Source organism: Bemisia tabaci, chromosome 7 (genome assembly GCF_918797505.1).
Source record: "Bemisia tabaci chromosome 7, PGI_BMITA_v3".
Classification (NCBI taxonomy): domain Eukaryota; kingdom Metazoa; phylum Arthropoda; class Insecta; order Hemiptera; family Aleyrodidae; genus Bemisia; species Bemisia tabaci.
In genome coordinates, this window is record NC_092799.1 from 8,337,727 (window position 1) to 8,356,383 (window position 18,657).

Sequence of the window (18,657 nt, forward strand, 5' to 3'; positions counted from 1 at the left end):
AAAGTGAGATATGGGCTAATATTTACGCAAAATTGTCATTCGTCACAATCATTTTCTACGCTGGACGAAGAATTAGCTGGTGTCTGAAATTTGATGAAATTCATGTTTAAATGGAAACTGCCGAGTGAACTGAACACGAGGATACCATTGGCTCATAAAGAAAACAGCTATTAGAGGAGATATGACAAAATGATCTCTTGATGGCGCCAGATAACCCAAATAGGCGAAGTATTTTATCATTTTTAAACTATTTTCGTCCTAGAAATATTTCCCATATCAGAAAAATGTGTAAAAAGTACTGTAAAACTAGTTTTTTAAGCATTCTCAGATGAAGCAATGAAAAATATGTATGCAAATTTTCCAGCCTAGCTTGGCCTCAAAAGTGTCGTAACCTCAGAGGGGAATTTCAAGGGGCTCAAAGTGAGAGGACGATCAATTTGTTCACTCTGCGAAAGATCCAAATTGTCTCAATTGTCAAATTTTACAGGTTGCAAATTTTTGAGGAAAGTATAAGAAAAAGGAAGAAAAAATAGAGAGGGAGAAAGAGGGCTTTTAGACTTTTATACTTTTTCTTCAGTAACAATAACACGGATAAGATTTGAAGAAAAATAGGTCAAACTAAACTTGTCCTAATGTAAAAAGGTGGAGGAATGGTGTTGGGTCCAATGCATTTCGCTCGGGCAATGAAAGCAGAGAAATTCCAAAAATTACGATTACCTAGAGTTTTTCCCCCCATGGAAAACCCGAAAAAATTATTCTCGCGCAGGTTGGATATGCGAAGGTATCTAGAATCAACCGCTCGCTCCCGAACGGGAAAAAACACATATCCCCGAACTGTGCGTACGAACGAGAAAAAACACTGAAAAAGTAGCCCGAAACTGTACGTAATAAGGTGGAAAAATGGACTCTAATTGTAATTTTTGAAATTTCTCGGCTTTGATTTCCCCGCGAAATGGTGTGAACCCAGCGCCATTTCTTCACCTTGTCACTTACAGTTTCGGGCCATTTTTTCGGTGTTTTTTCTCGCTTATCCTAATGTGCACATTTGCTTTTTATAATCTGTTAAGTTGTATCTAAAAGTATACCGATCACCTGAAGATGGGCGGCGGTGGCCTGCCCGAAATGGTCATTTGCGTAAAGAATAATAAAAAAGTAAGTCATCTAAGTATAATCGGTTTTTGAAAAAAATTTAATTTGTATAGAAAAAAGAGTTAATAGTGCCGATAAAGTTAGTGTTAGAAAAATTGTGCAGTATGCTACAACATAGTGTATACTAGGCTGGTAACATAGATCTACTCATCACAAGTCAATATAGTTAGACATTTTAGCTGTTTTGGTCAACCTGCTCCAGCACCTAGGATGTTAAAAATGTGTCTGGTGATCTCAAGATGCTGCCTTAACCGCCTACAGAGTTAAAGTTGCATTCACAGGATGTAAAGTTAACTGCGAGGGCAGTAAAGACAACAACTCCGGATCACCAGACACATTTTTAACATCCTAGGTGCTAAAACAGCATATTATTTTTTTCGGTGTATACCTCTTTCTCATCTCATACTTTCGTATTCCTCACTTTTATATTCATTAAGATCATGTCTATTTCTGAATAAGTGTGGTGTAAATCTGCTGTATGTAGTAATTAAGTTAGAAGAAAATATGAAAAGACTCGTAAAGTCTGTATAAAAATTGTAGTTTGGTTAAAGAAATACGCTTGAGAAAAACAAAAAAAGGAAATTATAATATTAACCTCAACTTTTGGGCGGACCCTCCAAGTGCCTTTCGGTTGGGTAATTGGACCGCATTAAGCAAGAAGGAACCAAGCCACATCAGCTATTGTCAAATTTAACGGGGCAATTAAATTTGTATACAAAACGATTGGGTGAATTTTTGTGCAAAATTCCGTAAATTTTCTGCATCAGTACGAAGTAAAGCTTAATTCCCTAATATTTCCAAAGGAATCCGCTCAAACATTCTCTCGTAAACAATTAAATTTCCCTGTTAAATTTGACAATAACTGATGTGGCAAGGTTCCTTTCTGCTACGTACGATCCAATTTTTCCCTCTGAAACCGTCATAGCCCAAGTAGCGTTTTTCTGCGGGAAAATCGCGATAATCTGAAATTCAACTGCGACTTTTTTCAAATATTTTTTTGGCGATTTTATCGCTGGGAGCATCAACATCTGCGTGATTATCCTCAACGTTGTCGCAATTTTATCTCTGTAAAATCGCACTCGAAAAAATCGAATTTTTATCTCAAATTATTGCGATTTTATCAGCAGTTTTTGAGATAAAATCGCAATTTTTAACCCGATAATATTGCAACGGATCGACGTCAATAAAAATGCGACAAATTATGCTCCGATAAAATTGCAACTTTTCGCGATCAAACTGACAAAAATTAAATTGCTGATTTAACAATTCACTTCTAAAAAAAGTCACTACAATATGGACATAAGTATAACAGAGATACCGAAAGGAATGATGAGGCCAAATGAATGAATGCCAAAGGACCCAAATTCAATTGCTCAAAGATCTACAATAAACTGCCAAGGAAAATAAAAGAAATTGTAGAAAGAAGCATCTTCAAAAGGAGAGTTGATAAATTTTGGAAGGGAAATGTATAGTATAACATTGAAGAATATTTAGAGCAAGAAAATTATGTATATTAGACGTAAAAATGTTTACTTTGTAATCTTTTGTTTCCACTCAAAAAGATCAATAAATTATTTTTAAATAAAAAATATATTTCAGCGTGGAATTCACAACAAAAAATGCTACATTAACCACTATTGTGAGCTAATTTAACAACGGGGGTGGTTAAAGTAGCATTTTTTTGTCAAAATCTACATTGAAACATTGCAGTCACTTTTTTTAGCAATTGAATTGTTAAATCAGCAATTTAATTTTTTCCATGCACTGCTACTTGAGAGTGGCGGAAAAAGGCAAATCTGGGCATGTCAATAGGTATCTACTACTTACAAAATTAAAGGCCCGGTTCAATTACTTCCAATCATTCGCGCCTCTTCTTCGTCATCGACACGGCACTAGCAACAAGTCCACGGAGCCGTGGATTTCCCGGCGTAAACGCGCGGCGTTTCGCGGTTTTATTTCAAACTCGATCGGCAGTTGGCGGGCGCCGCGGCGTGTTTCCGGTATTTGGGTGTTTTCCGCTTTGTGTCTACTTTGTGACTGTCTCCTGAATGAGTTTCCCTACGATTGTCCTTCGTCCCCAATCAATATTCCTTTGCGAGACTTTCGTGCCCTTCCGCCCCCCGCCTGGACTCCTCCCCCGCCGTGCCTGCCCGTAGAGTTACCGTGGACGCATTTTGACTTGTTGCCACGCTCAGACTGGAAATTTCCTCCGTCGTAAACGAATTTCTGGCGGAGGACGCTTCATGCACATTTGAACGTTCACTGGAAAAAAACACACATTGGATCTAGAGACCAGACTCTCGAAAATATTGACAAGAAAAATACTCTTGATTCAATCGGATTTTTGCTTGAATCAAAACGAAATCCGCTTAAATTAAGAAGCTTGTTTCTTAATTTAAGCTAGATTCTGATTGAATCAAGAGTGCTTTTTCTCGTCGATGTTTTCAAGAGTCTGGACTCTAAATCCAATGTGTTTTTTTCCAGTGTTGTCAAATTTCTCACCGCAAACAAAGGATGCTGATTTGACATTCGGGATGTAAAAAAGTGGGCGATAACTCTCAAAACGCTGAATTAACCACCACAAAAGTTAATTTTACTTCTTGACATTGCGAAAGTAACTGTTGTTGAGGTTAATTCAGCATTTTGTGAGTAGTCGCACACTTTTTTTCATCCGGAATGTTAATAAATCGGCAGCCTTTTTTTTCGGTGCTTGCCATCAAACAAAAAATCCAGTAAACTCGGATTTGAATGTTTCAGAGAATGTTATGTGGACAGTGTTTAGTAGAAAAAGGAACTTATGGCCACATCAGCCATTGCCAAAAACTGGGCAATTTAAGTTTTTTGCGAGAAAATGCTTGTGTGGATTTCTTTAATTAAGGAATTAACTTCGCACTATGCAGAAAATGCACTGAAATTCGCACAAACCCCACATAACCCTTTTAGGTAAAAAATTAAATTGCCCTATGAAATTTGGCAATAGCTGATATGGCTTGGTATCTTTCTATTTAACGCAGTTCGTTTGCACTTCAATGTAGTGTCCCTGCTTGGAAAAAATACATTCTTTATCGGAGCAAATTTTGCACTTTTCATAGGTACTCATTCGACGCTCTACCGCAGCATAACAGTATATGGATGATCAAAGTGTGGAATCATGTATCTCCATGTGCGACGTTGCAGACTTCCTCTTCTTTTCATTTTTTCTCTGGAAAACCGGTCAATGTATAACTTCTTGAAAATCGCGATAATTTTTCTTCTCTGTTCGGATAATATTCTGCATTAATTTCAAGCTATAACAAGTTTGCTTGTGTTTCTTCGTAAAAATGAAATAGGAGTCGAAATGTTGAAACACCGCACAGAGGATATGTGGTTTTGCACTTTTACAATCCATATACTTATCGTTTTTATGGTATTTTATGAAAAATTAACATAGGCGAGAAATCTGCAACGCTGGAAATTAAGATGCACCTTCCGGGACTCTAACCACAGATACATGTATGAGCAGTCCAGCTGTGCAATTCCAGAAACATCTTCTTTTAAAAATTCCGATCGTGAAACTTTGTCCCGAATGGATATTCCAATTCACTTTCTGTATGGGGTGAGGTATGAGACGTGGCAATCTCCGAAGACGAGGGCTCCTATCATCATCGAGTGAACTTTTCTCTGAGATCGAAACATCCGAACGATTATTCTCCGATTTTCCATTTAAACTTTTCGTTTCTTTATCTCCCACCAATTTTCCCTCTCAATCTGCAGGACTCAATACCGATTGGTCTACTGGCTGGTATGCGATCCTCCGAATTGCTCGACGATAAAAATACTGCCGTGATAGCGAGGAGAGCGGTTAATGTCAAATTTTCGGAATCGAGTTTCCTTCAAAATTCGTCTAATCTCTTTTTGGATGAAACTGAAACACCTAAAACAGCAAAACTCATTTTATTCTCATAAAAACGGACATATGAGGAAGCCGTAGGTGCGCAAAAAATTATGTAGTTTCGGGCAAAACATCAGTAAGTGACATTATTCCTCCTGGTAGCCAATGAAAACAGTGCTTTCAAGTACAGTGCCGCCCTCTTCTGCCAATTTATAACCTGAAAATTTGTTTGATGTGTGTCCGAAACGCAACCACAGCATGCAGAGGATTTCACTTATCGCTGTCTTGCCTATCACTAGCCTAGCATGAAAATGAAAAATACCCTTCTTATGTAATTAAAATAAAATCGGTCGCTAATTCTGCTTCAAATATGAAATTGTCTGCTTATATACTGCTGTTACCTTACTGTTGCTCTTTGCCAACTTTTGGCACAGAAATTAAATACTCTGCTCTTGACATATTCTTCAGGATACCGAAGAGAACGCTCAATCTATAGATCAAAATCCGATTTTTTTACCTTGCTTGGCACAAATAGCAACTTTGAAAATGTTGTCTCCATGTACAATCGTCCCTTTTCCACGGACGATCAAATTTAGGGCGACCCTTCACCTACAGTAAACACGAATCGAGGTATCAAAAAAAAGTTTTCTGAATTGTTGGCCTTATTTAATTTTTGGGCCGAATTTGCTTAATATTTCGATATTTGCTCACTCTCACCATGGACTCATTTTTAATCGGAGGATACACGACGGAACCAGGGCCGGATTTACCTACTTGCCGCCCGTGGGCCGCCTGTATTTTGCCGTCCCCTTCTCATTCGTTTTGAAACATCGATAAAAACCAGCAAATGAACGTGCCAGCGAGGGAGGGGTGCATAAGACGCGTTTACTTGTGTTAAACACATTTTTTGGGAAAGCCCTGTCAACACTACTAGCAAAAATTCACGGAACTTTGCGCGAAAGTTAAGTCTCGTAAACCTATCTCTGTGTGGACAAGGCCTTCCATTCATAAGAAATGACCGAAAAAATTATGAAAGAACAAACATAAATAATGTGGATTAATGATTTTAACTTCCGCCGCCGCGCCGCGCAGACCGCACCGTGTTTGGCGCAATGCGTGAAGTATTCCAACAGTCTTGTAGGCGCTATGAGTTTCACGCCGACCGCTGCTGAACGCACTGTGTTTGACGCAATGCGTGAAGTATTCACGCAGTCTTGTAGGCGCTATGCGTTTCACGCTAATCGCACTGTGTTTGCCGCAATGCGTAAAGTATTTGGCCAGTCATGTAGGAGCTAATATGTGTTGCATGCCGATCGCCGCGCCGAGGGCCTCTCCTTTTCATCTCAAGCCCTCGTCATCGTTTCACTCTAAGTCCAGGTCAAATTGCGTGTTTGGTTTCTCTCTTAACTCAACTAATTAAAGGTGCTGTCTCTTGTATCACTGAAAGACGACAAAAGTAGAAATTACTTTACTCTCAGAAAATTAGAGATTTTGTCGCCTTTTCTCGTTTGTAATTTTTTTTTCTAAATTCGAATTTTCTATACGTACATTTAGACAAATTTCAAAAGAGGGTTATTCATATAGGCGAAAAATGTACCCAGCCCGGAATGTACGAAACTTTGTGAGCTGATAGTACTAGTTGAGAGAGGCTTATCCCTGGCTCCGTTTTTGCAGGAACCCCAGGGAAACAGCGTTGCCATTTTTTAAAGTCGTAACCTTCAAACACCCATAACTTTCGCAGAAATGCAGTTACAGAGCTCGTATTTATACCAAAAGATGCAAAAAATTACGTTCTATCGACCAATGCCAAAGAAATTTTAATTTGACTCCATTGTTGCCACGTTTTGGCCATTTTTTTAATTTTCGTAATTATTTAAAATCACGTTACCGCCTAAAAAAGTGTTTGCGGTTGGTGGGGATTGAATAAAAACCTGTCGGAATTATTGTTCGTTCGATTCCGCATCCATCGATATATTATACTTTTCTGAGAGACTTAGGGAACACGAGTTATAGCGATTTGAAAATTCGGCAACACGCCCTATACCCCGATATTGACGCTTGTTTAGGTACGTTTCGCAACTCCGTGTTAAAGCAAAACGCCTAGAACAAACAAAATTCGAAAAGTCAGTTCATGTTTTGCGCTTTTTTGAAACTTTCACATGATTTTTAGGAATTCAAGTAGCGGCGGTGTTGCCGGTTTTCAATGAAAACCACCGCTGCCATCACAATTTAAAGTAGTACTCATTTAATCTTATCCAGCTCACTGAAAAAAGAGTTTGATGCGCAGAACGAGAATCTAGTGCGGCGTACCAGAATTTTTTAGTTATAAACTGACGTCACGTACTGGTTTATGCCGCGCACCAAACAAGTTTGGTAAGCGGCACGATTCATCTCGTTTACACCATCATCCACGGCAAATCATTCCGAGCTGTTACAAAAATGGCCGTTGCGTTGAGGTATCAACTACAAAGGTTTCGGACCCTTTTTCGGGTGCGTCAATTTAAAAGTCCCCGCTTTAATTTAAATGATTATTCTATTTTCCCGCTTCTTGGGTTGATAGTGCTGCTATCTTTAATAATTGATGTTTTTGCTATGAACAGTAAGTAAGGCAGGTTGTTGTTGGTCTGGATTGTTATCAGTGTCTTCGTCATCAAAACATGCCAATATTCTTTCTTGTATCTCTTTGACTTTAAACATTTAATTCTAATTTCACCCTATCTCATGTTTACTCTAGTATTCAACAGTTTGTTACATTACTTTTCCTAACATCGTGTCTTATGTGTGGAAAACCGCGATCGTACCAAACCGAAGTTCCGGCCATTACCAAGTTCATATCACTCAGATCCCTCACAATACATAATATCGGTAGTTTTTAGCATGTTTATTCGTTAAATATAATTACAATCAAGGATATATTTATCTTGAACATGTTCGAACCTAATTGGTTTTGTGATGCCGTGAAGTTTTGAAGCTACTCTAGCTCCTAAGTGCACTTGCCCACAATGTCGACCGAGACCTTAATCTCTTTGATTGTTTGTTTTCAAAGTAAGATTACTTTGTGCTTTTTCCATTTCCTAGTTGTCTAGAAGTTTTCATTTTATAATCTTTTCAAACGAAATTTTACTTCGCTTTTCCCTTGTCCACCTCTGAGAATGTTAAATACCAGGGCAAGATGTTGATGGATGCATGATACGCTAGATTGCCTGGGTACCATGATTTACTTGATAATTTTCCTATTTCATCTAAAACTCTCTTATACCCATGAAAATTCAATGTTTTGTGCTTAGAACTACAGAGAGATACATCAATGCACCAAAATATGTGCTCAACCGGAGAAATTCTTTAAACGCTTTTCTTCTATGATTTGGGATTTCCTGAGCGACTGCGCTAAACAGTTTCAAGGCTAATAAGGATACTTATTCCTCTCTCTATTAATCGTTAATTTGTAAATAGAAACTGTCGGTCTTGGCTTTAGATTGAATGATGAAAAATACCACCCTTACTCACCATCTTGTGCCCCTGAGTAACATTTTACATGGTTACCTTATCAATATTCATTACCTACTTTAACGCTCCAAGTAATCGCTTACAACCAGCTTCTATTCTGTACCCTGTGATTTTTGTGATTTCCTATTACTCGAAAGTTCTTGATCAATGATTGCTAAATGGCTAGTGTAAAACATCAGGTTGACAGCTTTTCTCTTGTGAGTTAGAGTTAGCATTACTCAAAATCAGTGTTTCTTATGTTTTCCTTATTCATCCTTCATATCCACCGTGCTCATGAACATAGGTTTTTTTAAACCATTACCTTTCTTGAAATCTGATTCTTAAAGTAAATGTGTCAGTCTACTGGACATTTTACTAAAAAATCAGTTCACAGAAATTATCATCGTTATGGATCTACCTACATTGAAATTCTTTGTACCCAACTGCTGTCAGATCTTACTACTGGATTTTTCAAATTGTGAAGCCTGAAGGTGAGTATCTGCTATTAAGCATCTTAAACTGTATCTTTTCTTCAAAAATGTGACATATATTCTATTAGCCAAAGTGTAAAATCACGTATCTCCATTATGAAATGAGATCCGAGAATGTTAGTATTTGTTCCGCCTGGCTGATTGAGATTCATAAACATTCCGCGAGGCGCAGCACCGCGCAGCGCTGTACCAAACGAGTTTCGTGGCGCGCGCCATTCGAATTGGTGGCCGCCACTAGGCAGCTCCGTACAGCACCTCAAACGGGTACCTACCACACCAGTTTCGTATAGCGCGTTATATCATTTTTTTCAGTGTACCTTTGCTAACCTAAACTGACCATTTGCGACATGGTGTTGACAACATTGCCTAATTTCCGTCGGAATTCGCGTAGAGGCGGGGTTGCCAGTTTTCATGGAAACCGCCACCGCAATCACAAAAAAAAATCTATTACTTATTTAATCACGTTCAGCCTTATTCTGTAGTTGGAATTGTTTATTTATCAGATCGATGGTTTCTTCTATCCCTCTGCAACGGCAGTGGTGCCTGACAGTACCGAGATATCGATATTGTATAGAGATCAAGAGCAATGGATCTAGGCCCCTCGCCAAAACTACTCATCGGACCGCTTGAGTGATTCGGTAGCTTTAAATTTCGATATCTCGTTACTGTCGGTCACCACTGCCGTTGCAGAGGGATAGAAGAAACCATCGATCTGATAAATAAACAATTCCAACTACAGAATAAGGCTGAACGTGATTAAATAAGTAATAGATTTTTTTTTGTGATTGCGGTGGCGGTTTCCATGAAAACTGGCAACCCCGCCTCTACGCGAATTCCGACGGAAATTAGGCTGGAGGTTACGACTTTAAAAAATGGCAACGCTGTTTCCCTGGGGTTCCTGCAAAAACGGAGCCAGGGATAAGCCTCTCTCAACTAGTACTATCAGCTCACAAAGTTTCGTACATTCCGGGCTGGGTACATTTTTCGCCTATATGAATAACCCTCTTTGCCGCCAAGGGCCGCGGCCCATGTGGCCATGCGGCCCCTTAATCCTGCCCTGGACGGAAACAACTCGCGTGAATCACCAATGATCCAAAGTCAGGCTCTAGCGACGTTTGGTGCTGGTCTATTTTGTTCATGTCATTTCTTTTCAAGCAGTTATTCTGGTCCTTATGTGGTCATTGAAGTATATCCTCTTAATAGAGGGCAAAACTTTCTTGAGGCTCAACTGGATCGCATTTAGCAAAAAGGAACCAGCGCAATTACAGTGCTGTTAAAATGTTGCTTCATCATATTATCTAAAAAAATCTCCCAAAATAGCAAATAGGTTTTGAACCTCACCAAAAAATTTTAATTTTAATATGAAATAATTGTGTGAATGTTAATACTGAACATATATTTTGTATTTTTTAGGAGAAAAAACGAAGTTGCACGATTTTGAAAACACTGTAATCACGCTGGTTCCATTTTGCTATAAATGCGATCCAATTGGACGTACTTCTATCAAACGGAACTATGTGCATCAAGACAAGAGCCCTGAGACCTATGAGAATACACGCATAACAGGGCTCACGTCATAATGCACATACTTCCGTTTCATAGAAGTACGTCCAATTGTAAGAGTGTCTGATGATTCTAAGGCATGCTAGTTACTGGCTCATTTTATTTATGCCATTTTTCCTCAAGCAACTATACCAGCTCCTGTGCGGTCATGGAAGTATATCTTCTTAATTGAAGGCGAAATGTTAGTGCGCCGCAACGCACCGCCTCATGCGCAGCGTGCTGCGACTGCTGCGAGTCTGCGAGTCCGAACCTTATTCCCCGGTGAGTGCACTTTCACTTTTATCGACGTTTCGCTGCACCGCTGCATTTCCTTGACGTAACCTTGTTCACGGAACCTTTCGACTTAACGTTTTATACGCATTCAGTTTTGCTTATCAGCATCGCGCGGCACCTCGATTTCCAGGATTCTTATGTCCTTCACGCTAAATACTTCTCACCTCTATGATTTGGTTTCCACTACTAAACTTCACCTATATTTAAGGCCCTGTCACCTCATTATAAATTTCAACTCCCCCTTATGTTTTTTAGAAATGTTTGTTTTCATTGTACTTCAATGATTCATGAGCAAAACCTCCTGTAAAGGTCATTGATATTTTTTATTATTAAGGATAAACCAAAGTAGCCATTTTCCTTTTGTACGTAATGAAACACGAGAAGAAAACCGAAATTAGAAAGGAGGGGATATATTTTGACTGTCGATAATATCTTAAGCATTGGAGGATCATCAAAAATTTCATACCTCTAAAAAGTAAAAATAGATTAAGCTCAAATCGGAATACTAGAAGCTACACTTCATGTGTCTGAGCTTTCAATGTGAACATCTTGTTTAGTTTATGTTTCTCTGTAAATTCTTCATCATTAAAACATCTAGGTGGATATCTGCGAAGGATCGCTCTATCAAAATTATAAATCCCGTTTGCAAATTGTTTTTTTTTATTTTTCAAAAAATTTAAATCATCACAATGTTGGCTGTGTGAATGCATAAGAAATATTTCTTTACCTGAGCCCGTCAGACTTATTCAACACAACAGCATACATAGTCCATGGAGGACCCTATCACCTTGCAAAATAATTTAAATGTCTCGATCTAGCTGAGAACAGCTCATGAAAAGGTTATGATTGATACACACAACCCATGGTGTGGTTGGTTGAATGTAGACATATGTAGACTGATAAAAACGCACCAATTTCAGATGAAATATTTGAATAGTCGTCCGGGGAAAAATAATAAATTAAAGTGGCATTTTCTTGATCTGCCGTACGTACTTATCCATCCTAATCATGGTAAATTTGATCAAAAACTCTTCACATCCGAACACAATGCTAGTTTGATGAAAACAAAACTATTGATAAGTGAATTCAGTCAACGAGGAAGCCGGCTTATTGACCTTGGAGTACGATACACATGCTCCTATTTTCACTGCAATTAATAGAGTTGCAATTTAAGATAAAATGATCCATGTCAAAATAAACACGTGTTTTGGAAACCTGTCAATTTTAAATCTGTTAGCAAAAAAATATTCATTGTGAGACTTACTTGATTAGCCGAATAAATCCTAGACATGGTGATTTTGATCAGAAACCCCTCGCACAAGAACACATGCTAGTTTGAGCAAAACAAAACTATTGACAAATGAATACAGCCGGGTACTTTACGAGCCTGGCTTTGCGTAGAAAAAGAGGAGGATTATGGATAAAAATGCAGAAAGAAGATGTCTGATAATTTACAACAGGGCGCACAGTAACTGTCAGCTGAGCATGTTACAAAGCTCCTTCACGCCCGCACTATCCCTTTCGTAAACAGTCGAGTTGCTCGGGAAACAGTCTCTTTCGCGCTTTCCCCCCTGTTTTATCAATGTCCTTTTGTTACTACGTTTTCGGGTTTTCATCCCTTTCGTCCGGACTTTTCATCTGAGGGCCGTACTGCACCGGCAGTTAAGTTATGAAGGGTCGAAGGGTTTTGGAATTCGGGGAGGCGAGTTGCCACTCTTAAGACGATTCGCAGGTGCCAAATTCACGCGAAAATCATCTATAGTTCGCCGCTCCTTACTCCTCATTCGACGAAATAACATAATGACGGTGAAACTGCAAAAATGCGTATCTCGTTTGCGTTGGTTCGAAATCTCCGCTTCGAATTTATTTTTTCAAAGGAGACCAAATCAACATCATGGCTTGAAGTTTTCACGTAATATTCTTCATGTGCAAAAGAAGCATTTAAAAAAAACTAGGGGTTTATGGGGCTGCTTCGCAGCCCCTTATTTTTCCTGTACACTTTTCACTTTCACATGTTTTTTTTTTTTTTTTTTTATTTATTTTCATTTAATTTTCTGTTTTGTCTTTGAATCGGGTCTAATTATTTTTTTGAGAGAATAAATATAACAAATGTTTTCAAAAATTGTAATTTTATTTAGTAAACTTTAAACTAAAATTTTGTTTTAATCTTCATACAAAATTATTTTTTCGGTTTTACATTTGTTTTCAAACTAATTTTAAAGAAGATCTTTTTTTATTTTTTAAATACTTTGCTTTTTTTTCGATTAAATTGTTGATTCTTCTTTTGCCATTTCTGTCCTGCTTTTCTTCCTATATTTCCTACAACTTTGCTCTTCTTCTTTCCTCCTTTTGTCTTTTCTTTTTTTGCTTCTTCTTTTTCTTCTTCAGTAGCTGTTCCTTCTGGTTCTTCTTCTTTTTCTGCTCCTGTTTTAACTTCATCTAATTTTTCCGCTTTTTCTTCTTCGTTTTTTCCATGTTCAGTCTGCATTCTGGTTCCGGTAATAAACTTACCTATATATGGATCCTTGAACTTTAAAGCAATAAGGTCCATCACCCGGAATATCAATTCGATTTGCAGAGAAAGAGGCAAAAGCAACAGCACTATTATAATTTCTGATATGCTTTATGAAATTTGGAGAATATAAAAATAATGATTTCAAATCGGTATTTGTCCGAATACTCGGTAAAGAAATTAAGCCATTTTGGCAGCAGTTATTAAAATGACCATTGGACATTTCACCCTGAAAATGGCGAGCATCACAATGATGACAAATTATATTCATTGAACCGACTGAAAATTTGGTAACAAAATTTTCATCAAAGTTCTGATCATCAATTTTATACTTCCGAAATGAAGAAATGAAACTTTGATTTTCTATACTAATAACAGAGTTAAGTTCTTGCTTCACTAAACGAACATGCAAAGAATTCTGGAAAACGCGACCACGTTTTGGAGGACGACCGCCTCGGTCATTGAAAATTTCACTCATAACAACTGTTAAATTTAAAATTAAAATTAGTAAAAATTATTATTATTTTAACAAAATCTTAACTGAAAAGTTCAATTTTTAAATTAAAAAAAATAAATCAGAAGAAAAAGGATGAAATGAAAATGGAAATTAATAATAAACATATTTATACACATTGAAAAGAAACAGCGTGAAAAGTTCTGATCGGAAATGAGAAAAAAAACGTGGAGGTTATTGACTTAAGGAGGAAAAATTGGCAATAGGAAAAAGATGGAACCAATCATGAAAAACCGTAAAAAAAAAAAAAAAAAAAACGCGGGAAAAGAAAAATGTAAGTTGATGGCAGTTGAGTGTTGGAAGTAACCTCACTTAATGATGATTGTTGAATGAAAACAGCTGATAAAAAGGCAGCAAACGGTAAAGTAAGATGCGTAGCAACAAAACTTTTCCGAAAAACAAAAAAAAAAAACCCCACTTCCCCTCATCCAATTTATGAGTTTTTAGGGATTTAAAAATCGGGGACGAACCCCAGAAAATAATTTATAGTTTTCCCGAAGCATTGAGAACAACACCTTTCAAATGAACCAACGCCCCTCGCAATTAGTACAGTGGTTGATTCACAATTTCATTCTATTTTTCAAATTAAATATTAAGATGACGTTCAGTAGTTTTCCGCGTAAAAATAAAAATTTGACGGGAAGTCTGCAGCGCCGCAAATCGAGATACGCATTTCTGCGGTTTCACCATAAATAACTAAATTGCAACGTTGCCAAATATCAACTTGTGAATTGTATTTTCAACAATAGACTGTCAGGCCTTTCTAACTTAAAAATTCACTGAAACGGGTGTACGGGTGTCCACATTGCATATGAAAAATGTAAGACGCGATGGCGTGAGTCGTGAACTTGCAATGCTCTGCTCTATGACTTCCAGGACTTTATGTCCACCTACCTTTCGTCCATTAAATAAATGTCCACCGCTATTTATGTCCACTAAACGTTAAGTCCAGTCTTTATTAAGTCCACATGATTTAATGTCCAACCATGAATATGTCCAAAATTGTGGACATGTTATGTCCACATTTTTTTCTTCTCATTAAAATGACAGGAGCCACCTCAAAAATAATTGCATACTACTACTAGTTAGTTAGTATATTTTAAGACGTTCAACGTCACGGGCTATTAACGTCTTTATAGAGAATTTTGAAAATGGGAGTACATACGAAAATTTAAATTTTTTAATTAAGAGAGGTGAAGAGTTCCTTCATTCTTAAAAACATTTCATTCATGAATCAAGTCCTGAAAGAGAGCAGACTCTAAGAGCAGATAAAAAGATAGTTAGTTAGTTATTATAATTTTGAGACATTCAGCGACTCAGGCTATTAACGTCTTTACAGGTAATTTTGACAATAGGAGTATAAACGAAAATTTATGTTCATGTGTACACTGTACGGATATGATAAGATGAAAACCAAAGCGGGAGCCTAGGAAACGCTCCAATGCCAAATTAAACATTTTTCAGTAACAGATGCAGTCAAAATTGAAAGTCATCTTTAACTAGTATTTGCGTCTATCTAAATTATATATACAATCTACTATTATTAAGCGTCGCGGTGCGGCAGGCAATCAGCGTGACACGCGCACAGGCGCCTACAAACCTAACGAGATACTGCACGCGTCGCACAATGCGTGAAGTATCCCGTTAGGTTTGTAGGCGCCAGTGCGCGTTCTGCGCTGCTAAGTTTAAGTAATGGACTTAACATTAGTGTGGGCTTTAGAACTGTGGACGTAAAAATTGTGGACGAAAAGTCTGTGGACGTAAAAAAAGTGGACATAAAGTCCGTGTGCCGCTCTATGTTACTAATTTGAAGCACCATTACGAATAAGACAAACGCGAACAAACACAATATGGAAATAGAGGGAGGGAAAGGATGCGCGCGTTAACGACGGCGCAGAGAGACAACTATTCGTACTTGATGGCCATCCGTGCTGCATCTTAAAAATTGAAGGCGCGATGACGCGAAGCGTCAGTTCTCAATGCTCTGCTACGCTGTCAATGAGGTGTCGATCAGAGTCGAAAGAAAAGTTTTAAAAGAGGCCCGAATACGTTTTTCCTGTCTTCGACTGCGTTGATACTCGTTCTTTTAGGATGGATTTGCAGAACCACGCCTTCAGCTCGTGCAAACCGCAACACTGGCTCGGTTCTTTTGGAAATATTGGTGCTTGGATGCATCAAGTGGCTTTAATTTTTTATATTTTCTTTAATTTCAGAAGTCTGTCGCAATACGTTCAATTTTGCATTTTTACTCTGTACGATTAATAGACTTTGAACCTGAAAATAGCGTAAACTTGTGCTGATTTGCCAACATTTTCTGAACCTCTCTGCCCTCTCCACGCACGTAGAGAATGCCCTGATTTCCGCATGAGCCCCAGAAAGCATGGCTTTTTGTTTGAAACAGAGCTCATGTGGATATCGAGATACGTCCTTACGTCAGAGGAGCGACAAAATGAACGGGTTGTTTCTAAAAGGGGACATGTTCATTTTTAGATGAGTCCCAGAACATTAGTGCTAATACGTAGCCAAAGGCTCAGCTAGCTGGAAATTGAGAAATTCGCTTCTAGAGACAACACGTTCAAATCATCCTGATATTTTTGTCCTAAGATGTCAACTAGTCTGACGCTGAAAGTCCCTTTGAATTCTGGCATTCGTGACCTTGCAAAGGTTTTAAGTATATTTTAAGCCCTTGCCTTGCGTGCTATCGACCAGAACCATGTTGCGTCATGTAACGCTTTCAGACAGGCCTGGTCTAGTATTTTTAAATTTTTTTTCCGCAGGATTTTTTTTGGTTTATTTCGTGCGTATTCTGCCTTGCTAAGGAAAAACGCCGTATGAACATTTGAGAGTTGCCTAATTTCCTCGGAAAAAATGTTCATTTCTGAGGAAAGTTCCGAATATTTTTCCTTTAAATTTTACAGAGCTTTCGGTGAAATTGCGAGCAAAATTATCCCAAAAACTGGAAGAAAAATATTCATGAATTTACCGAGAAATTCGTGTTTTATCAAAGGAAATTAGACAACGTCTGAAGGTTCATACGGCGCTTTTCCTTAGCACGGCAGTATTTCCAAGAGAATAGAGGCTCTCTTATTAGATCTGGGGATCATACTTCGGTGTCCACGGCGTAAAAGCACTTTCACTAATGCATTTGCGCACATCAGTCGGTGGAACTGCAACGGAGATTCTTGATTGTTGTCAATACTGTATTGCCTCCATTTTAAATGTATGCAATACAATTGGATTGCATTTTGCAAAAAAGAACCGAGAGCATTCCAATGTTACTGAGATTGTGTAACGTTCATTCTTTCAAAAAAATTACTGAAATCGTGCAAAAAATTAAATTTACGAAGGTAATTTTCGTCTTGCAGCTGTAGTTTATTGGGAGTAAAGATAACATTTGTCTTGATAATCTATTTATATTTGAAAGGCAAACAAAATTGCACAATCTTAGCGACATTGGAATAATGTTGGTTCCTTTTTGCAAAATGCAATCCAATTGATCCTTGGTTAAGCAGCGTTTTCTATCTATTATTGATATTTTTAAGGGATTTAAATGGAGCCAACTGTGGAATAGTGTTGCTAACTTGTAAAATCGCCATCGGAATTAAGACGAAGTCAGATATCCACTCCGCTCACCACCATTTACATGAGCCTTTTTTTTTGGGGGGGGGGGGGGGGATAGACGGATTTGCTTTGTCGGGTCATCTTTGAATAAGACGGCTCGATTTTAAATTCATTCTTTTTTCTTAAATATTTTGACTTTCAGTGATATTTTGATCATTTTGAAAATCCACTTAATTTAGTGGCACGTGCTCCATTCAAAAATTGCTAAGGAAAAGGGCCTCCCTTAAAGGCAGGGTACAAAAGGTTGAACTCTTACACCTCTAATCACGGCACTATTTTAGGAGTTGAAAAAAAAAATCACCGAGAGTGGTTTTAGGTATTCATGTATTTATTTAATACTTTATCAAATAATAAAATTACAAAATGTAACAAAAATTTAGACCCCAATAAAAGGGAACTCTGTTCATCAGGCCAACAAGAGAAAAACCGCATCCATGTGGAAAGCTATGAAATAACAATGAACTTAACTGATGACCGGTATTTTTAATCACTTGATAGAATAAAAGAAAAAGAAGTTCCTCCTAAGCTTATGGTGCAAATCATTTTGTCCTGAGATTTTCTCAGGACGTATACTTCTGAAGTTATTTCAAAGTTTTCCCTGGCCAAATCTTATGTCTTTGACTTGTAATATAACCTTAGAATACTTGACTCACTATCGTACTAGCGATGTGAATATCGGAAATATTTAAAAACACTAATCTAAAATTCAGAGGCTATAATCTATCGACTATTGAATCATTTTCGAATAGAGCTATCATCGTATTATCCAACGTTACCCTGTACAATTAATGCAATTCGTTTAGTTTTAGTATTGAACCATGTGGATAGATACAAGGAAATATTTGTAGTAGTTACGTTATATTTAAATAAAATTCCTTCAAAAAAAAAAAAGATTGAGCTACAAATCCCCCTTGCACATTATTTTAATATATTTTATACCATCCCGACGCTGTTGACTACCTACACAAGGATTCAAGTATTTTTCGGAGGAAAGAAAGACTGAACTGGAAATAGTGTATTTTCTTCGGAGAATACACTAATAAGTCACTTGTTCTCTCTTCAGCTCGCACATCCATTGGTCCTTGTCTATTTTAATACATTATTCTATAACGCACCACATTTTAAACTAATTAAAGATGGAAAATTGGGCCTTAGAATAACTAATTAGTCCCTCGCC

General features: G+C 37.7%; 2 protein-coding genes across 2 annotated transcripts in view; both read right to left on the reverse strand.

Moving 5' to 3' along the window:
- The window catches only part of LOC109032665 (uncharacterized), a 60,207-nt gene extending 47,787 nt beyond the window's left edge, over positions 1 to 12,420 (reverse strand). Inside the window, exon 1 of the mRNA XM_072302630.1 lies at positions 12,098 to 12,420. Within this exon, the coding sequence (XP_072158731.1) occupies positions 12,098 to 12,124 (27 nt within the window). The 5' untranslated portion in view covers positions 12,125 to 12,420. The remainder of the gene's footprint in view (positions 1 to 12,097) is intronic.
- LOC109032724 (cathepsin B-like cysteine proteinase 6) overlaps positions 1 to 18,657 on the reverse strand; it is a 361,957-nt gene that overhangs the window by 226,116 nt on the left and 117,184 nt on the right. The window lies entirely within an intron of this gene.